At 39.6% G+C, this 24,788-nt stretch overlaps 1 protein-coding gene across 1 annotated transcript in view; it reads right to left on the reverse strand.

The window, feature by feature from the left end:
- Positions 1-24,788, reverse strand: part of LOC138755400 (centrosome and spindle pole-associated protein 1) — a 226,372-nt gene that overhangs the window by 59,905 nt on the left and 141,679 nt on the right. Inside the window, exon 14 of the mRNA XM_069921323.1 lies at positions 8,498-8,619. Within this exon, the coding sequence (XP_069777424.1) occupies positions 8,498-8,619 (122 nt within the window). The remainder of the gene's footprint in view (positions 1-8,497; positions 8,620-24,788) is intronic.

Consider the following 24,788-nt stretch of genomic DNA (forward strand, 5'->3'; position numbering starts at 1 on the left):
TCTGCAACTCATTCAAAAGGAAAACAACAATATTCATCGCCAAATTCAGTCACAACTGATGAGTGGCAGGAGCTGTTTAAAAGTGAAGCAAAGCAGAGCAGAGCCAGGACTTGGCAATTGGTGAGTGCTAGAAGCTATACTTTGTTTCTGGGGAGTTCAAAAGTAAAGTGGAGCAGTGATTGGTGGGAGTCAATGCAACAGATAGATGCAGCAGCAAATAAAAAAGCATAGTGTGTGAGTGGCTCAGTGTACAAATCGAAAGTTAGAGATTTTGGCACAAGAGGTTTCAGCGAGCAGAAGCTGAGGATGTGCTACAGGCAAGGCTGGGTAAAATCTTTTTATAGTAACTCAGAGCAGGTAGCAGGGTTGGAAGCTATGGCAGTTCCAATTACAGGACGTGAGATATTTACGAGAGCACTAATGTCCCTGATGACTACACCTGCAAGAGATGCATCCAAATGCTGCTCCTTACAGACAGTGTTAATGAGCTGGAGCTAGATGAACTGCGCATCATTTGGGGGCTGAGGGGATGATAGACAGAAGCTACCAGGAGACGATCATGCTGGAGAGGCAAGAGGCAGGTAAATGGATGTATAAGTAAAGAGAAGGGGAAAAGGACAAAAATGACACTACCATAGCTGACAAGATAGGCAAAAGGCAGCAGGGTTTCCATAAGAGAAAAGCTTGCCTGACAAACCTACTGCAATTTTTTGAGGAAACTACAAGTCAGCAAGGGAAAGGACATGCAGTGGTTGTTGTATATTTAGACTTTCAAAAGACTTTTGACAAGGTGACACACACGAGGCTGATTCACAAAATGAGAGCCTATGGATAGAACATTGGTTGATTAGCAGGAAACAGAGAGTGGGAATAAAGGGATCCTATTCTGGTTGGCCACTAGTTCAGTGGTGTTCTACAGGGGCCAGTATGCAGCCATTTCTTTTTACGTTGTATGTTAATGATTTGGATTGTGGATTAAATGGCTTGGTGACTAAATTTCAGAGTCAGAATTTACTGTCATGATGTCATGAAATTTGTTGTTTTGCAGCACCATCACAGTGTAAACATTTATACAAACCACCTTACCGAATAAAAATAGTGCAAGAAAAAGACTTATTAAGGTAGTGTCTATGGTTCATTATTCATTCAGGAATCTGATGGCAGAGAGGAAAAAGCTGTCCTTGTGCCACTGAGTGCTTGCTTTCAGTCTCCTGTATCTTTTTCGCCAATGGCAGCAAAGTCTGGGTGGTGGGAGTCCTTGAGGATAGAGGCTGCTTTCTTAAGATACTGCCTCTTGTAGATGTCCTTGATGGAGTGAAGATTGGTGCCCATGATGTTGCAGGCTGAGTTAACAATCCTCTAGAGTTTTATTTTGTCCTGAGCATTGGCACTTCCATACCAGATCTTGATGCAATCAGCCAGAATTCTTTCAACAGTACACCAGTAGAAGTTTCCGAGAGTCATACTGAATCTCTTCAAACTCCTTGCAAAATATAGCTGCTGGCGAGTCTTCTTCATGATTGCATCAACATGGAGACTCCAGGACAGAGTTGACACCCAGGAACTTGAGGTTCTTGACCCTCTCCTCTGCTGACCACTGTTCCTTCTAAGGTGTCTGCGCACACATTTTGCAACCAGCTCACAAAGAAAATTAATGTGTGCACAAAACGTCAGGAACCCAAAAATAATGTAGTATTTAATAATTATACTGATTTAAAATAATCTCTAAGCTAACCGTTTCTGTTTACTAGTTAGTCAGTTTTTCAAATATTAAAACATACCAATGGTTTTATTAGCTATGAGAGATAGGCTTTACCAAAATTATCTTGAAACTAATTTCATGTTTAAATTTGCACAAGCGTTCAGTGTACACATACTTTTGTCACAGGAAAATTTTTGCAAACACTGACAACTAAAATATAGAGGGAACACTGCTGCTGATCCCTCGATGAGGACTGGTTCGTGTTCTTCTGATTTTCTCCTGAAGTCCACAATCATCTCCTTGGTTTTTCTAGCATTGAGTGCAAGGCTGTTGATGTGACACCACTCAACCAGCTGATCTATCTCCCTCCAGTACGCTTCCTCATTGCCATCTGTGATTCTGCCGACAACTGTGGTGTCATCTGCAAATTTGTAGAAAGCATTTGAATTGTGCCAAGCCACAGAGTCATGGGTATAGAGTTATGAAACAGCGGGCTTGAGGTGAACTGTTGATACAAAGATAGCTGGAGGAAGAGGAAATAGAGGGCGAGTAGAGAGATTTAGATAGATTAGGAGAATGGGCAAAAAGGTGACAAATTAAATACAATGTTGAAAAGTGTGCAGTCATGCACTTTGCTACAATGAATAAAAGGGCTAATTATTATTTGGATGGGAGAAAATTCAAAGTTCAGAGATGCAAAGGGACTTGGGAGTCCTTGTGCAGGATATCCTAAAGATTTTCCTCTCGGTTGAGTCAGTGATGAAGGCGGCAAATGCAATGTTGGCATTCGTTTCTAGAGGAATAAGATATGAGTGGGGATGTGATGTTGAGGCTTTATAAGGCACTGGTATGGACTCAGTTGGAGTACAGGGTACAGTTTGGGCTCCTTATTTAAGAAAGAATGTGCTGGCATTGGAGAGCATTCAGAGAAGATTCATAAGAATAATTCCTGGAATAAAGGGATTAGCGTATGAGAGAGGTTTCACGAATCATGGAATGTCCTCTTTGGAGTTCAGAAGAAGGAGTGGAATCTCATAGTAGCATTTATAATGTTAAAAGACTAGATTTAGCAAAGTTAATTCCCATGATAGGGGAGTCTCAGACAGGGTGCACAACTTCATGATTGAAGGGAACCTATATTAAAACAGAGATGTATGCAGCAGAATTTCTTCAGCTAGAGAGTGGTGAACCTTTGGAATTTGATGTCACTGGTAGCTGTGGAGGCCAGGTCGTTGGGTGTATTTAAGGCAGAGATTGATAGGTATTTGAATTGTCAGGTTATCAAAGGTTATGGGGAAAAGACAGGGGAGTAGAGCTGAGTGGAGATCTGCTCATGATGGAATGGCTGAGCAGAGTCACTGGGCCAAATGGCCAAAATCAGAATTTATTGTCTTGAATGTGTCATGAAACACTGAATTTCATGACTTGTTCATGACAATAAATTCTGATATGGTCTTCTGACAAGACCTATTTGGTCTTGTGGTCAAATGGGTGAAATGCTAGGACAGCAAATCCGAGGAACGTATACGTCAAGAAGTGTTCAAGGTGGAATAAAGGGGAAAAAAAGCATACAACGGAAACTCTTAGGAAGTACAGAAAGTGTATGTGCACATGTACTTAAGAAATTAGGAGGGCAAGAGAACACAAAATAACAAGGAAATCCAAAAGCATTTTATACATAAATTATTTGCAAGACAGTAGCTTCCACAATCTTTTTAGAATCCAGATAGCTGAGTGAAATTGCACTATTTAAATTTGCACTCCATCCTTGCTGAAATTTTTGAACTCTAGTATTAACTACTAGTTAATAATACTACTAGGTAGTAGTTTGTAAGTTTGTAAACCATTTGGAAACTTTATTGATGCTACCTCCTAAATTCTATTCAAAGTCATTCCTAAAAATTAAAAAGAGTAATGTTAAATGTTAGAAGTGATATTTTACAGTCTAACAGTGGGCATGGGCAAAGGAGAATTGAGAATATTTTTCAGACACTAGCAGGTTGTTATCAGTGTTTTGATATCTTTTGTATTATAATAGGGAAGAAATAAGATACATTTCATGTTTAATTAGGAGAAGTAATGACAACAGTGGAAGCGAGGAGGTTGCATCAGATTATTTTGAGCAGGTCAGTGACCTTCAAGGAGGGGAGGGCTTGAAGGAAAGGATTTATTTGGTTTTTCAAGGTACAAGGTTGCTATAAACAATTAACTTTTTCATCTTTTGTTTTGCAGCAATGATTCGCAGCTGCGTCTTCTAGAATACTGATGAAATATATCCCAATGCATTCATTCATTTTGTTCTATACTATAAATTATTTGAATGATAGCACCTATTAAAATTATAGTGTGAAACGTGAAGGGGCTTAATGGACCCATAAAAAGGAGAAGGGTACTTGATCATTTAAAGGCTCATATTACTTTCTTTCAAGAAACACATCTTAAAAAGGCAGATAAAGATAGACTAATATTTAAATGGGCAGAGCATATGTTACCATTCATCTTCAGAAGCTAAAATCAGGGGTATCTACATTTTAATTCAACAAAATGTCCCATTTCTACTCCATAATAGCATCATAGATAAAATGGGGCACTATATCATCCTCACTGGGGCAATAATAACAAATTGATTGTTTTAGATAATATTTACACTTCGAATATGGATGAACCAGTAATTATCCAGAAGATTTTTGCCTATTATTAGATTTATCTAAATATTCACTAATTTTAGGTGGGGATTTTAACTGTTGTCTAAATACAGTGTTAGACTGTTCTTCAAACAGGAAGGTTAATCCCTCCAAATCAGCTTTGGCAATTAAGTCTTTCTTATCCAACGTGGGAGTGTATGATATATGGAGATTTTTAAATCCCACTACAGGTACAGGATCCTTTATCTGGACATCTAAAATCCGGAAAGCTCCAAAATCCAGCAAGTGTGGACCGGCGGTTGGGGGAGGCAGCCGAGGGACCGGCAGTCGGAGGATGGGCAGCCGGGGGAGACTGTTGAGCGGTCAGGGGAGGTGGCCGGGGGAGACTGCTGGGCGGCCGAGGGACCACGGTTGGGGAAGGCGGCCGAGGGACTGTGGTTGGGAGAGACGGCTGAGGGACCTCGATTCTGGGAAATGGCCGAGGGACCGCCGGTCAGGGAAGACGTCTGGGCGGCTGAGGGACTGGAGATTGGAGGAAGCGGCCGAGGGACCGGCGGTTGGGGGAGGCGGCCGAGGGACTGCGGTTGGGGGAGGCGACTGTGTGACTGGAAGGGGGTTGGGGTGGTTACGGCAGCACAATTCGGGTGGGCTTTCCAAATATTATATTTATGATAAAACAATAAAAATAATTTTAAAAGAAGAGTAATAATGCAAAATGCCTCCAAATGCCAAAAATATCATGCATCCTTCAACTGTGTAGCACATGTACAAGATCATGCACGTATTTGTGATACATGCATGCTTGAGGGTGGTGCAAGAAGCAGTGTGCAGGCATGTTTGTGAATCCCATGGCAGATAGGATTTTTTGTCTCATATCAACTGTGACTAGCTGATCATAATTATAATTAGGTGGCAATGTGCATTTGCAAGTATTACTTTCCACTGCCTCGATACAAGACATCACAGCAACACAATTAGAGCACCCACTACTTCCTGGGTGCCAAGATCAGTATTGGAGAAGTTCCATCTCTGGTCCTGTATTTGTGTCATTCTTATCAATGATATTCATCAAATGATTTCGGATGAATGATATTTCACTCACCTAACTGGACCTGGAATCTGAATATGTAAGTAATTCTTTGGCTTGGCTTCGCGGACGAAGATTTATGGAAGGGTAAATGTCCACGTCAGCTGCAGGCTTGTTTGTGGCTGACAAGACCGATACGAGACAGGCAGACACGGTTGCAGGGGAAAATTGGTTGGTTGGGGTTGGGTGTTGGGTTTTTCCTCCTTTGTCTTTTGTCAGTGAGGTGGGCTCTGCGGTCTTCTTCAAAGGAGGTTGCTGCCCGCCGAACTGTGAGGCGCCAAGATGCACGGTTTGAGGCGATATCAGCCCACTGGCGGTGGTCAATGTGGCAGGCACCAAGAGATTTCTTTAGGCAGTCCTTGTACCTCTTCTTTGGTGCACCTCTGACACGATGGCCAGTGGAGAGCTCGCCATATAACACGATCTTGGGAAGGCGATGGTCCTCCATTCTGGAGACGTGACCTACCCAGCGCAGTTGGATCTTCAACAGCGTGGATTCGATGCTGTCGGCCTCTGCCATCTCGAGTACTTCGATGTTAGGGATGAAGTCACTCCAATGAATGTTGAGGATGGAGCGGAGACAACGCTGGTGGAAGCGTTCTAGGAGCCGTAGGTGATGCCGGTAGAGGACCCATGATTCGGAGCCGAACAGGAGTGTGGGTATGACAACGGCTCTGTATACGCTTATCTTTGTGAGGTTTTTCAGTTGGTTGTTTTTTCCAGACTCTTTTGTGTAGTCTTCCAAAGGCGCTATTTGCCTTGGCGAGTCTGTTGTCTATTTCGTTGTTGATCCTTGCATCCGATGAAATGGTGCAGCCGAGATAGGTAAACTGGTTGACCGTTTTGAGTTTTGTGTGCCCGATGGAGATGTGGGGGGGGCTGGTAGTCATGGTGGGGAGCTGGCTGATGGAGGACCTCAGTTTTCTTCAGGCTGACTTCCAGGCCAAAGATTTTGGCAGTTTCCGCAAAACAGGACGTCAAGCGCTGAAGAGCTGGCTCTGAATGGGCAACTAAAGCGGCATCGTCTGCAAAGAGTAGTTCACGGACAAGTTGCTCTTGTGTCTTGGTGTGAGCTTGCAGGTGCCTCAGATTGAAGAGACTGCCATATACCCGTAAAATACCTTCAGGATGTCAGTGATATTTTGAGTCCTTTTTGCCCTCATGATTTCTTTATTAAGTACCACAAATATATACATATTTGCTTAAGGGGTGTAGGCTTGATGCAAGTTCTGGAAGGTTAATTTTTGCTTGTAGCTGAGACTAGAAAACTATCCATAATTGGCAGCTTCAAAGTAGCAGAATCTTGCACAAAATATTAAAAGGGACATAGAATGAATCCTGTTTTAATTATTTTAATGTTTTGAATTATTTGACCATATGTTAATGTAATTTTAATTACATCTGTATATATTTTTATAATAATTTGAACACATTTTGTATTTTTAAAGGCCATTTACTACGTGAGGTCTTAAAGATCTCAAGACATTGCTGGATCTGGCCCAAAATCTAGGAGCCTGTTTCACTTCAATGTTTATCTGTCAAAGGTGAAATGGATCAATTTATTCAGCCTTCTGTATCTGAAAAAATTGCATGTGAACAGGCAGGAAGCTAGGTTCAGAATGATGTGGTCAATATCAATCCAAAATTGCTTCAATTGTAAACAATAAAGAAAAATACATGATCCTTTGAGATAAGGGAAGTCTCTATCTTGAAATACCACTAATGTTGTGAGTTAGTCTTCCAGGATTTAGACTCAGCGACTACAAAAGAATAGTAATATATCTACAAGCTAGTTTGTTGTAGACTTGGAGGAGAACTTAGTGATGAAAGAGTTCACATGTGTCTGCTGTCTTAAGAATCTAGTGGTAAAGATCACAGATGTAGGATGTGGTGTAGATGAAAACTTGAGAATCACTGCAATACACAGCAACCACAGCACTTTTTAAAAACAATCTTTGCTTTCTCTACACTGCTGGAATGATTCATGTCATAGCCAGAACCATGGACAACAGCTTGATTCCATAACTTCAGATTGGTCTGAAGGTCAATAGAAAACTATTTGACCCCAGGAAATGTAGAGGCATAGCAATGCTTCCTAGTTTTGTGATTTGAAATCATCACCTGGAATATGAATGATTTCTGCACACACTGATTATATCAGTATGATCCACTTTTATCTGATATTTTTCATGTAGTAATTACGTTTTTCTTTATTCTACCTTCAGTATTAATTTGTATCTGTTTGTGTACCAAAGGTATATGGCTCCCCTCATTTTCCGATGGAGAAAGCATCCATTGAACCAGTGTTTGTGTCTAAATATTACAACCATCCCTCTCTCACCTCCAAGTAAAAGTTATCCATAACCATATTGAAAAATACAGCAAAGAAGAGGGCAGTCAGCTCTTCTTTCAGTCAATGGAGAGGAAATCTATGTTTTCAGATAGAAGTGGAAACTTAATTGGAAAAGTGTACTTGCTGAGACCTGTGCAAATAAAAACTGTACAACAGTACAACTGCTGCCTCAAAGTTTCATCAACCCAAATTCAACCCTGCTTTCTGGTGTTTATTTGTGGAGTTTGCATGGTCCTCTACAAATTGTAATTTAATTTTCCAGGTTCTAGAACATTTCCTACCAAATACATTGATATCTCTTCAACATTCCTCTCTTTGCGGATTTCTTTGATTATCCACGGGAGATATTTCTAATTTTAACCACAATATAAATGAACTTTCTGCAGAGACCACAATTTACATGGACCACAATTTACATTCTTCACTTATATCTGTTCCTCTCCATTGAAATTAATATGACCATATGGATTCAGTAGACAATGTGGTTAATTCACTGAACCTGTTGAAGAATCAGTGTAAAGTGCTGTCAAAATACAGTGATCAACTGTGTTGGAGTAAAAGTCAAAAGCTCCTTATTGAAAGTCTAATTAAAAATATTCATCATAATTTTATATAAGCATCAATCATAATAAATTGATTAGATTTATAAAATAAAATTTACCCAATGAAAAAGATAACCTAAATTAATCACACTATAACAGTTTACTCACAGTAAGCCAAGTTTGGATCTAGAGGATTTCTAGCTCCATAAAAATAATATGCATTGTCATAAGGAGTATGGTAATGTTCCATCAACACAGGTGGTGGAGGAGGAGGAGGAACTGCAATTACCCTACAAATGAGAAAATAAGTTGTATCAAAACTCTTATGATTTATTTAATTAGAAATCTGTCCATTTTGATTGGTTGTCTAATGAACATTGCATTTTTATTGACAATGTTCCCTCATTTGTTCAGAGGGGTAACAGCACAATAACACCACATTGAAATGTATCACTCAGGCACAAAACTTAAATTAGTTAAAATGTAAATTGTAATTGTCCTATTTATAAAACCACAGAAAATTACCGCACAAAAAAACAGGCCATTTATCCCTTCTAGTCTGTGCTGAAACATCATTCCTCTAGTCCCACTGACCTGTACCCATTCCATAACCCTCTAGACCTCTCCCATTCATGTATCTATCCAATTTATTCTTAGAACTTAAGAGTGAGTCTGCATTTTTCCACATCAGATGGCCACTTATTCCAAACTTCCACCATTTACTCTCAGAGTGAAGAAGTTCCCACAAACCTTTTACCCTAAAGCCATGTACTCTCATATTTATCTCTCCCAATCTAAGTGGAAAGAGTCTATTCACATTTATTCTGACTATTCCCCCTATAATTGTGTATTGAATCTCCCCTCATTCTTCTAGACTTTAAGGAATAAAGTCCCAACCTGTTTAATCTTTCCCTGTAATTCAACTCCTAAAGACCTGGCAACATCCTAGTAAATCTTCTCTGTACTCTTTCAATTGTGACAGATTATGTCGTGTTTGTACTGTTTTTGGGAGATAAATTGGTGCAAGACACTGAAGTGGCTGGTTACAAGGAATCAGTTGTGGGTGTCCAGCGACAACAAATCTCTCTCTCTCTAAAACCGACAAGAAACTTCCTGAATGGTAACCATTTACCTTTCTAGTACCAAAGCCTGGCAAACTTCATAAATGTTAAATTCTATGCACAGTATAAGAATTGCCTGTAACCAGTAAACTTGGAGGAGTGAGAAGTGAGATTGAACTGTGAATCAAAGAACTTTTCTGAACTTACACGCACATTACATACACGAGCTTAGAATTAGAAAGAGATTAATTTAGGTTAGTTAATAGTGATAAGATAAAGTTTGATCCTGTTTTCATGCTTAAAGATAATTAAAAACAACTTTTGTTTAAGTAACCATTTGTCTTGGTGAATATCTATTGCTGCTGGGTTTTGGGGTCCTCTGGGCTCGTAACACAATCTTACTGATGTGAGAGATGGGAAAATTGACCTAAAATTATGAACATGGAAGAAACTAAAGTTCATCAGTAAAATGGCTGAAACCAGTTCAAACAGGATAAGTTTGGGGCTTAGGATGCAGGAAAGCAGAGTCAGCACGATTAACATAAGAATCTTCTATCCTTTGTGACAAGACCATAGGACTAAGATAAGGAATGGTAAGGTACAATAGAATGTAGGAAGTTGAGGTAGTCTGGATCAGATAAGGGTCTCCTAGCCCTGGACAGAAGTACCAAGTCATACATTTCTAATTAGCTAACCATACACAGATTTATACATATGAAATTAGCCAACCCTAGATAGAATGAGTCAACTCTGCATATCAAGAGACTGTAGCCCAGAGAATCAGGAAGGTGTGAATAAGGACAATGACATGATGGGACACCCACAGGATACCCCCTGGTCCTCCAAGTGTACTGAAACTGCACGTAGGCAGGAAGAATTACCTATGCCAAACCCATCCAGGGGGCAGAAGAATGTAAGGGGGAGGGCATTCTGATACTGAAATTGACTGTATAAAAGTTGGGTGAGCCCCAGTATATGTGTGTATTCCCAGGGTAAGGGGAAGCACCCAACTTTGCATTGTTGTAGTAATAAATGTTCTTTGTTCTCAATTTTTGTCTCGAGCAATTTCTTTAAAGGTACTTTAATTCCTAACAAATGGGGGCTCGTCCGGGATCACACTCCCTCCACTGACAGAGTACCCCGACGACGAGAGTAGGTGCACCCCGGCTGATTCAGCTGGACTCACGGGCGACGGGTGGCTGGTCAGTGGAAGAAGCGAGTGATATCCGAGAAGAGGCATTGAGAACAAACGGCGGAAGGACGCGCGCTAGAGCAGTACTGCCAGAACTCGGTAAGAGTATTTTACTTGTTCCTAAGTATGGGAATAGCGGGCAGTAGAGATGAGAGTCCTGACACAGGACGTGACCACCAGATAGCTACGTACAGCCCGCTTGGGATGATGTTATCTGAGTGGGGCACAGGAAAGACCCGCGGTAAAGACAGACTAGCGGGCAGTAGAGATGAGAGTCCTGACACAGGACGTGACCACCAGATAGCTACGTACAGCCCGCTTGGGATGATGTTATCTGAGTGGGGCACAGGAAAGACCCGCGGTAAAGACAAACTGACGACGGTCAGGTATTGTTGTAATGAATGGGTGGGATACCCGGTTAAAGGGAGCTCCGTGTACTGGCCAAAATTCGGATCCGAGGATGAATGGATGTGTGAAGTTTGAACTTATGGCTCTATCAAAACCAGCCAGACAATGTTGAGAGCAGGGAATATGCAGCCTGCTGGCTCAAGGGATCCATTGAACAGCTGGTTTTGAATGAGAAAGAATTCAGGAATAAGAGAGAGGAGGAACCTCTTGTCCCTGAACCACAGGGTTGGGATGTGTTACATTCCCTCCCTCCACCTTATGTTCCTCCTATGCCGGCTCCTATCTTTCCTTCCCCTCCTATTGCCTACCCTTCTGCACCTTCCCCACCTCCCCCACCACTAGAGAAGAGAGAAGAGAGCAGGAGTGGTATGATAACTTGCTCACAAAGCACTCGATTACCACCTCTGTTGGCAGGAGAGAGAGGTAACTTTAATTCAGAACAGCGTGAGACTCTTCAGGAAGAAAGGGCAGAACCCTTTGATTCATTTCCCAGGGAGCAGGAACCCAGACCTAATAAGCCAGAAACCAATTGGATGAGACCACTGCGGGAAGTTCCCATGAGAGAGGGTCTCGGTTTCGTAAATGTGCCCCTGACCAGTACTGAAGTGTGTAACTTTAAGAAAGAACTGACCTCCCTGATAGAAGATCCCCAGGGATGTGCCGAACAGTTAGACCAATTTTTGGGACCAAATATATATACAATATGGGGGTCTCGACATAGAATCCCCAGCAGGGGAACAATTGGTACTAACAGGTTTTGTTACCAACTCAGCCCCAGACATTAAGAGAAAATTACAAAAGACAGAAAATTGGCATGAGCAGGGAATAACCCAGCTTCTACAGATCACACAAAAAGCATTTGTCCAGACATCTGAGGATAAGCAGAAAGCAAAGGCTAACATTTTGATGCAAGCAGTTAAAGTAATAGTAGATGAGTAACATGGAAAAGGCAGGGACTGTGTGCCAGCTCCTGAATGTTGGGAGAAGTGCAGGGAGTGGGAGAGTAGAGACCAGAGATAATTTCATAAATCACGACTTCCCACTTCAGTCACTGACCAATATTGATTAAAATTCATGCTAAAAATTAAATGTCATAAATGATCGTTTTTCAATACTGTAGAATTAGCGAATTTAACTACCAATTAATTCCAATTTATGAAATAAATTGTATTTAAATGTGATTTTGCACAGGGAGTACCTGAGAGTTGAGTGATGTTATAACATTTGCAGGGAGAAATGTTTGCGCAAATAGGGTGAGTTCTATACATCTTAACTTTAAGTGTATGTGAGATAAAGAAAGGATCTGATGTGTAAAGTGGCTGGATCAGCCAGTTGAAGGGGGAGTGTGCATGTCCCTTTAAGTGCACTGTGGCACTTGAAATTGAGGCTTCAGGCTCTTGTCTTGCAGTTAGAGGTATGGAGCCCTATCAACACATTTAATACATTTCTTCTACACATTCAGCAGTCAAGGTCCGTGAGTTTAAAGATCACCCACCTCTGGAGAATAAAGATACCTCTGGGGATTCCTATGGGGATTCCTATAAGTTTAATCATTCATTTCTCTGGTGCATTTTCCTCCGGAGTGAAATTAATGCCTCAGCACAATTTCTCTGTATTGCCGCTGTTATTTAATTCATGATAACTTTCCCCCATTCATCAGGTTTATATTTAAATCCGGTAGTGCGGAAGTTACATTGTAAATAATCACGGAGGTAAATCCTGCGCAACTGGATTCAGCTTAATGGAGAAATAAACCTGCGAACTGGTCTATGGTGCTGTGTGAGTACTGCAATAGGTGGAATATGATTTAAATTGGTGGCATAGTTCAGAACAATTGGGTGCATAAGAATAATAATATCATTAAGAACTCACAGATCTTGTACCAGATGCTATTCAGTACATCTTGACTTAAGGACTGGAGAAATTGGCATGTTAGAATGAGATTGGCATGGTACCAATATTTCTTGATTCAATAATGACTCCACAAGCTCCAGGATTCATGCAGCAGAACTTTTAAGTGGAATATAATAGAAACTAGCCTGTACTTAAATTATTGTGTGTGCAATCCTCATAAGAACATCTTTTAACTTTTTTTTGGTGCCTGTTTTACAGACTGTTTTAAATAAGGCCAGCTCCTGTGAGCTGTGGCACAAGGCATTTTACTTAAGGCAGAACTAAAGGTTGAATATGTTTCAAGTTCTCTTGCAGGGGCTCTTGTGCTGCAATGTCTGTTATGTACTCACTCTAACAAATTGGAGGGTTGTGCCCCATACAGACAAGCAGCTCCAACTGCATTTTAATAAGGTCTAACATATTCAAAACCCATGCAAATATGGTTTGTGTTTCATTTTACAATTTTTACACTAACACAAAGGAAAGTCAGATTGTTATTCATTTTATTAAAATCTAGTGATTGGTTATATGTAAAAGCATGGCAAGAGGATCAACTAAAACGTGCCTGGGATGGTCCCTTCTGTGTACTTTTAATTACAGACACCGCAGTAAGAACAAGAGAGAAAGGCTGGACCCACATTCAAAGAATTAATGACAAAGTGCCATAATGTTACAATTTTATTCGTTTTTTTAATGGTTTATTCAGTTTTGTGTATTTTATTGCTGTTTTCAATGAGCTTTACATTTATCGTGGTTTATTCAGTTTTGTGTATTTTATTGCTGTTTTCAATGAGCTTTACATTTATCGTGGTTTATCCAGTTTTGTGTATTTTATTGCTGTTTTCAATGAGCTTTACATTTATCGTGGTTTATTCAGTTTTGTGTATTTTATTGCTGTTTTCAATGAGCTTTACATTTATTGTGGTTTTATTCAGTTCTTCTTGCATTTTATTGCAGTTTTCAATGAGCTTTACATTTATTGTGGTTTTATTCAGTTCTTGCATTTTATTGCAGTTTTCAATGAGCTTTACATTTATTGTGGTTTTATTCAGTTCTTCTTGCATTTTATTGCAGTTTTCAATGAGCTTTACATTTATTGTGGTTTTATTCAGTTCTTCTTGCATTTTATTGCAGTTTTCAATGAGCTTTACATTTTTTGTGTTTTATTAAGTTCTTATTGTATTTTAATGAGCTTACATGTATTCTTCATTGTTGTTTACTAATTTCGTTGGAATATTGTTCGTTAATGTTTTAAGCCCCCCTGGAATAGGGGCAGCAGAGGTTACAATTCAGCTCCTTTAGAATGTAGACAGGGCATAGATTTAATGTATAGTCATAATGGGATATAAGGGATCCCAATACGGACCAGGGGAATTAAACAGCTTTAGTGGAGTACTCTCGATGTTTTAAGTACTTCTGGAGAAGGGGTAGCAGAGGTTACAGATTGTACTGTTTTACAGGGTAGAGAGGGCATAGAGGCAAGGTATTTAGAATACGGATCAGGGAAACACAGTGGGGATAGGCAGTCACACAGTGAGGCACCTGTGTACACAGACTAACCGCAAAACAAACAATGTACATTTCACACAAAGGGGGAAACTAACAAGCTAACCGCAAAACAAACAGACACTTCACACAACCACGAGACACATAATCCCCCAGCTGGCTCTCTCTCTCTGAGCATCCCTGAAGGGGAACACCTGTTCTCAGGGAGCTGCTGCTCATCTGATGGTTATATAACGTGGAAAGGAGCGAAGTAGAGTGCAGGGTGTCAAAATCCTCACAAAGGACATTGGATTGTACATGTAGCAGAGAGAGAGAGAGTTGACACATATGCTAATGTACACAGACAGGCTGCAACTCACAAGTTCAATGAATGTTAGCAGACAAGCTGCAACACACAGTTAAATCACAAGAAACAATCCCCCCCCAGCTTGGTCTCTTTTCATCACCCCATGAAAGGGAGCACCAGTTTCCAACAACGTGAGCTGCTTGACACTTTAATATCAGGCTCCAAACAGCCTTCGGAGATCGGTGGCCCTAGGGTTCGGGGCTGAAGGGGACATCAGATACTAGCCACAATCAAACGGAACCGCCTGACTACTGCTACTCGTTCGCTGCTGAAGGCAGCGCTTCTCATAGACTGCGACTCGTTCGCTGCTGAAGGCAGCGCTTCTCATAGACTGCGACTCGTTCGCTGCTGAAGGCAGCGCCTCTCACAGACTTCGTCGGGACAACACTTACAAAGGTCGTGTGCTTCAAAGACACTGCTTCCATATTTCAACGTATGGGATGGACTAGACTCTTTACTGAGAACTGGAGCCTGATACTCCAAACCCTAATAAGCAGCTGGACTCACTCCCCTGACCTTCATGGTGCTCCCCTACCTAAAGACTTTACACAGACATTACAATTCGGTTATTGACCAGCTGGGTAAAACTACACCCTACACTTGAAAGATCAGTGTTACTGATCTAAAAAAAAAGTGAGGAGAGGGGGGGGGGGATCAGTCACACTGACACTTGTAACCAAAGATCAGTAACACTGATCATGGTGAAAGATCAGTATTACTGATCTAAAAGAAAAGTGAGGATTGTGAGAGATGGGAAAATTGACCTAAAATTATGAACATGGAAGAAACTAAAGTTCATCAGTAAAATGGCTGAAACCAGTTCAAACAGGATAAGTTTGGGGCTTAGGATGCAGGAAAGCAGAGTCAGCACGATTAACATAAGAATCTTCTATCCTTTGTGACAAGACCATAGGACTAAGATAAGGAATGGTAAGGTACAATAGAATGTAGGAAGTTGAGGTAGTCTGGATCAGATAAGGGTCTCCTAGCCCTGGACAGAAGTACCAAGTCATACATTTCTAATTAGCTAACCATACACAGATTTATACATATGAAATTAGCCAACCCTAGATAGAATGAGTCAACTCTGCATATCAAGAGACTGTAGCCCAGAGAATCAGGAAGGTGTGAATAAGGACAATGACATGATGGGACACCCACAGGATACCCCCTGGTCCTCCAAGTGTACTGAAACTGCACGTAGGCAGGAAGAATTACCTATGCCAAACCCATCCAGGGGGCAGAAGAATGTAAGGGGGAGGGCATTCTGATACTGAAATTGACTGTATAAAAGTTGGGTGAGCCCCAGTATATGTGTGTATTCCCAGGGTAAGGGGAAGCACCCAACTTTGCATTGTTGTAGTAATAAATGTTCTTTGTTCTCAATTTTTGTCTCGAGCAATTTCTTTAAAGGTACTTTAATTCCTAACACTGATAAACCTCATGTATTTGGTGACCAGAAAGGCACACAAGACTCCAAATTTGGCCTCACCAATGTCTTTTACAACCTCACCATAACATCTCAACTCCTATACTCAATACTTTGATTCATGAAGGCCAAGTGCCAAAATCTTTCTTTACAATCCTTTCTACATGTGACGCCACTTTCAGGAACTATGTATCTGTATTCCCAGATCCCTTTGTACTTCTGCATTACTCAGTGCTCTACCATTTACTATGTAGGTCCTACCTTGATTTGTCCTTCCAAAATGCAACACCTCATACTTGTCTACATTAAATTCTATCTTCCATTTTCTGGCCCATTTTTCCAGTTGATCCAGATCCCTCAGCAAGCTTTGAAAATCTTCCTCACTGTTCACAATGTCCCCAATCTTAGTGACATCAGTAAACTTGCTGATCCAATTTCCCACATTATCATCCAGATCACTGATGTAGAAAACAAACAACAATGGTCACAATGCCAATGCCTGAGGCACACCACTAATCAGACCTCCAGTCTGAGAAGCAATCATCCACTCCCACTCTCTGTCTTCTCCTATTCAGTCAATTTCAAATCCATTTTACAACCGCTCCATGGATACCTAGTGTTTGAACCTTCTGAACTAACCTCCCATACAAGACCTTGTCAAAGAACTTAAGAAACTCCATTTAGACAACATCCACAGCCTTTCCTTCATCTACTTTCTTGGTAACCTCCTCAAAAAACTCTAAGATTCATTAAACATGACCTACCACGCACAAACTCATGCTGTCTGTCCTTAATCAGCCCTTGTCTGGCCAAATACTTGCATATCCTATCTCTCAGGACACCCTTCAATAATTTACCAACTACTGACATCAACCTGTAGTTTCCTGGATTATTTTTGGAGCCTTTTTAAAACAACAAAACAACATGAGCTACCCTCCAATCCTCTGGCACCTCACCCATGGCTAAGGACATTTTAAATATTTCTGCTAGGACCCCTGTAATTTCTACACTAGTCTTCCTCATAGTCAGGCCTGTGGAATTTATCCACCTTTATTCACTGTAAAGCAGCAAGAGCATCCACCTCTTTAATCTCTATATATTCCATGCCACTATTGCACATTTCCCTTCCTTCCTTACACACCATGGCAATTTCTTTAGTAAATACTGATGCAAAAAAAACTGTTTAAGATATTCCCCACCTTGCTAGGCTCCACACATAGGTGACCACCTTGATCTTCGAGGGGATCAATTTTGTTCCTTACTATCCTTTTACTCTTAATAGACTTGTAGAAACCCTTTGGGTTTACCTTCACATTATCTGCCAAAGCAATCTCATGTCTTCTTTTTGCCTTCCTGATTTCCTTCTTAAATAATTTCTTACATTTTCTAGTACCTCATTTTCTCCTTGTTGTTTATACCTGCTAAACACCTCTTGCTTCCTCTTCACCAAATTGCTAATATCCCTTGAAAACCAAAGTTTCCTATGCCTGCTAAATTTGCCTTTAATCCTCAGAGGAACATGCAAACTTTGCCCTTGAAGGCTTTCCACTTACTGAATACATCCTTGCCAAACAGCATCTTATCCCAATCCACTCTTCCTTGATCCTTTATCATTTCCACAAAATTGGCCTTTCTTCATATTAGAATCTCAAATTGAAGACCAGACCTATCCTTATACATAATTAACTTGAAACTAATGACATTATGGTCATTGAACCCAAAATGTTCGCCTACACATACTTCTGTCACCTGACCTGTCTGGTTCCCTAATAGATCATCCTCTCTCGTTGATACCTCTATATATTTAGGCAAAGCTCCTAGACTAATTGAACAAATATAAACAGAATACAAAATTACATTGCACTTCAAATTACTCACCATGACATCTCAACATTTCCATTTTTATGCTCAAGGAGATACTGTTATGTTTATACCAAAGTTTATATTTCATTGCATTCTCAGAACATCAACATTAGAATACCAAGTTCACTGTCACAGGCAATGAAATATAGAAAGTTCATGTTGCAAGTAGTCCAGTGAGTCAAGCGTAGTTGAACAGTGAAAACAGAAGACAGAGTACAGAATTACAGCATTAAAGAGAGATATCAGTTAGAAATGAGCAATGGCAACATTTTACTAGAATGAGATTCTTTCAGTTGTCTGATAATTGCAGGAAAGAAACTGTCTTTGATTTTGATGGTACATGATCTTCTTCCCAAGAGGGTGATGAGGCTGGAATGGGATGAATCATTCAACATGTTGGTGCTTTTGAGAATGCAACCAATATACAAAATGCATGGAAAAATGTAGAACTGAAAGTTGACCTAAACAAATTAGTCATCATGGATGTTTAAGCTTATGGATGGTTATCCTAAGCCTTTCAAGATTTATGACAATAAGTTGTAACTGTTCACACAACTGGAAATTTGGATACATATCTAGCTCAATTTCGCACTTAACAGGTTCAATATAGTTATTGTCCAACAACTGCAAAATTGTGCATATAACCAACATTAACTGAAATTTTGTATGAAATAACTGTAGATAAAAATATTTGAAATGCCAAAGTCAGGTACAGCTTTGTTTCTATAATTTATTGAAACAATACTACTTCATCAATAATTCACACCATCATATTCAACATCAACTCAATCAGAGTTGATCTGAACAGTCCATTCCATCATGTTGAACCATATTGATATATAAATTTATAATATGAAGATTGTTGCTCTAACAAGTAAGTTAATTCTTAAAGAAAACCTGAAGAATGCAGGATATAACAAGCCAAAATTGTGGGAATTGTCAAATGCGTCTATATAGGTCTGCACCACCACTGCAAGATGAGGGAAACTGCATCCTAAAAGATTACCAGCATTCTCCATTGACATCCTGGTTGTGCTAGTTTCCAGTGATTTGATTACATCAGAGTGACTGGAGAACCTGAAGAAGTTAGGAATTATGGAAATAGAAGATATTCCTCAATGCGCAAAATGTACCCTTTCAAGCTCTGCTTTCTGAGAAGGACATCTTGCTGAGTGAACAGCCATAGAATGAAGAATCCACACGTCTACATTGTTCAAGAGCCTAAACAATGGGAAAGCTAGTTATTTGAAATGCTCACGAAGCCACAATTTAATCATTAAAGGAGAAGCTCTTCTCTTGGTGCATGGTGTACAGAGCTACAAAGCAAACATAAGGTTGCCTAAATGGAGCTGCCGAGGACAATGCTGTGGCTCAAACCCCTTGCTCTCCCTGTTGTTGTGCACTACAATGATGGGAATGTGGCACAAATTCAACCATGATTCGATACAAAGCTTGTTGTGTAAGGGCTACCCATAAGGGCTGGTGCTATTACTATGCATGCATTCAGGGAAGTGCAATGTGACAAGAGAATGCACTATAAATGAGAGAATACCAAAGAACCATGGAGGAACCATGAAGTATATATTCACAGATTCTTAGTACACATGTTAAAAATGCAAACAGGTGATTTTATTTATTAGCCAAAGTATAACCACACCATTTAGATTATAGCTTGAGAATCATGTATAATTCTGATCATCAGATTACAAGAAAATTGTATTGTTGGAGTGCAAGGACATTACCAGGACTTGAAAGTTTTAGCTGAAGCCTGGGATTTTCTTATTTGGAACAGAATAGGCTAAATGAGACACTTAATTAAGGTAAACAAAATTATATGAGGCCTCAAGAAAATAAAGCAGAAGCACCCAATTTCCTTATAAGAAGCAAGAGTGGACAATTTTAAATCAATTTAAGGATTGGAAATGGTACTTGAAACTTTTTTTTCATCTAGATGGTGGAGGGGGGTGAGATAGGGGAAGGGAGGGAGGTACTGTGGCTCATTGCTTGAAAGGGTGCTGAAGGCAAAAACTCTCATTATATTGGTGAGGATTCTTTCAGGATTTACCACCATTTAGAGAAGCATAGTCTTCTCAAGGACAGTCAGCATGTCTTTGTAAAAGGTAGGTCATCCCTCATGAGCCTAATTGAGTTTTTTCACGAGGAAACAAAAGAAATTGATGAAGATAGAATAGATGTGGTATGTGTATTTTAGTAAGGCACTTGACAAAGTCCCCCACTTCAAAAAGTCATGAGGCATGGAATCCATGGCACTTTGGCTGTGTGAATTCAGAATTAGCTTGCTTGCAGAAAGGAAAGAGTAGTAGTACTGGTTGGAGGTCAGTGACTGGTAGAGTTCCACAGGAATCTGTTCTGGGACAAATGCTCTTTATGATTTTTATAAATGACCTCAGGAGTTTGCAGAGGTTTGGTATGACATCAAAAACCTTGCCAAACTGAGGAGGAGTCACGTGATGGAGTAGTGGCCGGACGGTGAACTCCAGCCCTCTCCAGAAAAGTCGGGAAAAACAAGAGAAAATACAAAGGCACAGAAATACAAGTTAAAGAAAAGTGAGTATAAAGGTGGAAAGAAGATGGAGACAAAAGGAGAAAAATCAAAATCAACGGAAAGAAGAGAGGAAGAGAAGACAACGGAGGAAAAAGGTGAAGGCCTTACCTGTCCGAAGAGGCCCGCTGTGGAGAGAAGACCCCACTACCTCAGGTCGGTAGAAAAAGAACTACAACAATGGCTCACAGAGCCGAGTAAAAGTGCGCAACCGCGCATGCGCGAGGAGTCGCGCATGCGCGATGCGCATACAAAAAAACACACCGACGGGAGGGGGGACCAGCTGGGGAGTCGATCTCCACAGCCGGCAACGACAGCTGCAGAACACCTGCAGCAAGAAGAGACCACAGAAGACAATAGAAACAAGATAGAAGAGGAGGAAAGGGCAGCAAAGAAACAACAGATGGTCAACCCAGAGGAAGAAGAAGAGGAAGAGTATGGTGAAATAGAAGAAGAAAAGAGAGGCAAGGTAAAGGAGGTACTTGCTCTTGTTAGAGGATACATGGAGTCATTTAAAGAATGGCAAACACAGGAATTCAATGATTTAAGAAGAAGAATAAACAACACAGAAAAGAAAATAAATAAAATGGATATGACCTTAACAGAAATGGGGAAAAAAATGGACAAGATGGAAGAACGGGCAATAGCAGCAGAAATGGAGGTAGAAGACTTAAAAAAGAAATTGGAGGAATCTAATAAAAAAACTAAAGAGACACAAGAATTACTAGCCCAAAAAATAGATATAATGGAAAATTATAACAGAAGAAATAACATAAAGATAGTGGGCCTTAAGGAAGATGTAGAAGGCAAGAATATGAGGGAGTTTATAAAAGAATGGATCCCTAAGGCCCTAGGATGTCCAGAACTACAGCAAGAAATGGAAATAGAAAGGGCACATAGAGCATTGGCCCCTAAACCACAACCACAACAAAAACCAAGATCTATTGTAGTAAAATTCCTAAGATATACTACAAGAGAAAAGGTACTGGAGAAGACAATGGAAAAAGTAAGAGAGGGCAACAAACCACTGGAGTATAAAGGGCAAAAAATCTTCATTTATCCAGATATAAGCTTTGAACTCCTAAAGAAGAGAAAAGAGTTCAATGCAGCAAAAGCGATTTTATGGAAGAAAGGATATAAATTTACACTGAAGCATCCTGCGGTATTGAAAATATTTATTCCAGGACAACAAAACAGACTATTCTCGGATCCAGAAGAAGCACGAAAATTTGCAGAACAATTACAAAAATAGACTGAGGGATGAAGACGGGTAATGAGAGCAAAAATTATCACGATTGATATGTATGTGGGTAAAGACAAAAATAGACTGAGGGATGAAGACGGGTAAGGAGGGTAAAAATGACCACGATTGATATGTATGCGGGTAAAGAGGTATAAGAGTGAATAGAGACAATGGGCATATGTGAAAGTATCTGTAATTAGAGGAAAACATAGAAAGTATAGACAAGAATTAATAAGGGAAGGTAATGGAATAGAGAGAATAAGGAGGGAACTAAAAGAGTGACCTTTGTGACATATAAAAAACGAAATCTTTTCTGGGGGGGGCTGGGTGGGGGGAAAAGAGCGGTCACTGCAAAATCAGTTGACGCTTGCGAGTGGATTCGCAAATCCAAATGGAGAGGGGAGATGTGGTTGTCCGACAAGGGATAAAGGGCAACTCAGGAGGGGAAGGGGAGATTGGGGATAAAGAAGATAGAAATAGGAGAATAAGGAAAATGTTGGATGTTGTAGGAATGTTGTCTGGTAAAGAGTTGAAAATAAGAAAACAGAAATGGAAAAGGAGGAAAGGTAATGATGGAAAAACGGAAAGAGAAGATAAACAAAATATAAAATGGCTACGCTGAACTATATGACTCTAAATATTAATGGAATACATAACCAAATTAAAAGGAAGAAACTACTAAATTTACTGAAAAAGGAAAAAATAGATATAGCATTTGTCCAAGAAACACATTTAACTGAATTGGAGCACAAGAAATTAAAGAGAGATTGGGTAGGACATGTAACAGCAGCATCGTACAATTCAAAAGCAAGAGGAGTGGCTATATTAATTAGCAAAAATGTGCCATTTAAAATAGAAGAGGAAATAATAGATCCAGCAGGGAGATATGTTATGATAAAATGTCAGATATATTCAGAGCTTTGGAATCTACTTAATATATACTCACCTAACGAAGAAGATCAAAAGTTTATGCAAGATATCTTTTTGAAGGTAGCTAATATGCAAGGGAACATACTAATAGGAGGGGATTTCAATCTGAATTTGGATCCAAATATGGATAAAACGGGGAAAAAAATTAACAGGAAGAACAAAGTAACCAAATTTATAATTAAATCAATGCAAGAAATGAAACTTGTGGACATATGGAGGAAACAAAACCCAAAAGAAAAGGAATACTCATACTACTCGACTAGACATAAAACATACTCAAGGATAGACCTATTCCTGTTATCAGCCCACATACAAGGGAGAGTTAGGAAAACGGAATATAAAGCTAGACTATTATCGGACCACTCACCCCTGTTATTGGCAATAGAGCTAGAAGACATCCCTCCAAGAATGTATAGATGGAGATTAAACCCCATGCTACTTAAAAGACAGGATTTTAGAGAATTTATTGAAAAACAATTAAAAATGTACTTTGAAGTAAATACGGAATCAGTGGAAGATAAGTTTATACTATGGGACGCAATGAAAGCATTCATTAGAGGGCAAATAATAAGTTATGCAACCAAGATGAAGAAGGACTATAATCAGGAAACAGAGCAGTTGGAAAGGGAAATAATAAACATAGAAAAAAAATTAGCAATAAAGGAAGATACAACCAAAAGAAGAGAATTGGCTGATAAAAAAATAAAATATGAAACATTACAAACATATAAGGTGGAGAAGAATATAATGAAGACAAAACAGAAATATTATGAACTAGGGGAAAAAACACACAAAATCCTAGCATGGCAGCTTAAGACAGAGCAAACTAAGAAAATGGTATTGGCAACAAGGAAAAAAGACAAACAAATTACATATAATCCAAAAGAAATTAAGGAAAACTTCAGAGAATTCTATGAACAATTATACCGAACCGAAAACGAAGGGAAAGAAGGGAAAATAGATGAATTTTTGACTAAAATTGAACTACCAAAACTACAAATAGAGGAACAAAATAAATTAACAGAACCATTTGGAACAGTAGAAATACAAGAGATAATAAAAAATTTACCAAATAATAAGACACCAGGAGAGGATGGACTCCCAATAGAATTCTACAAAACATTTAAAGACCTAATAATACCGCCCCTCCTGGATGTAATCAACCAAATTGATGAGACACAAAACTTACCAGATTCATGTAAAACAGCAATAATTACAGTGATACTAAAACAAGGGAAAGATCCACTCTCACCAGCGTCATATAGACCAATATCTTTGCTAAACACAGATTATAAGATAATAGCTAAACTATTAGCGAACAGATTAGCAGAACAGGTACCGAAAATGGTAAATTTAGACCAAACTGGATTTATCAAAAAAAGACGCACAACAGACAATATTTGTAAATTTATTAACTTAATTCATGCAGTAGAAGGAAATAAAGCACCGGCAGTAGCAGTTGCTTTAGACGCAGAGAAGGCCTTCGACAGAGTAGAATGGAATTACTTGTTCAAAGTATTGCAAAAATTCAGTTTACCGGAGAAGTATATTAATTGGATTAAAGCATTATATAAGGGACCGTTAGCGAAAGTGACAGTAAATGGACATGTATCAAAGCAATTTAACTTAAGCAGGTCAACGCGGCAGGGATGCCCACTATCACCATTATTGTTTGCGCTAGCTATAGAACCACTAGCAGAATCGATAAGAAGAGATAATAATATAAAAGGAATAAAAATAAAAGACAGGGAATATAAAATCAGTCTGTTTGCGGATGATGTGATAGTGTACTTAACAGAACCAGAACTATCAATAAAAGAACTATATAGGAAATTGAAGGAATATGGAGAAGTGTCGGGATACAAGATAAACGTAAATAAAAGTGAAGCAATGCCTATGAATAACGCGGATTTCTCAAAATTTAAGGAGGAATCCCCATTCAGATGGCAAACGCAGGCAATAAGATACCTAGGTGTGCAAATAAACAAAAATCTAGGCCAATTATATAAACTCAATTACAATCCA

Source organism: Narcine bancroftii, chromosome 2, assembly GCF_036971445.1.
Source record: "Narcine bancroftii isolate sNarBan1 chromosome 2, sNarBan1.hap1, whole genome shotgun sequence".
NCBI classification, from domain to species: Eukaryota; Metazoa; Chordata; class Chondrichthyes; order Torpediniformes; family Narcinidae; genus Narcine; species Narcine bancroftii.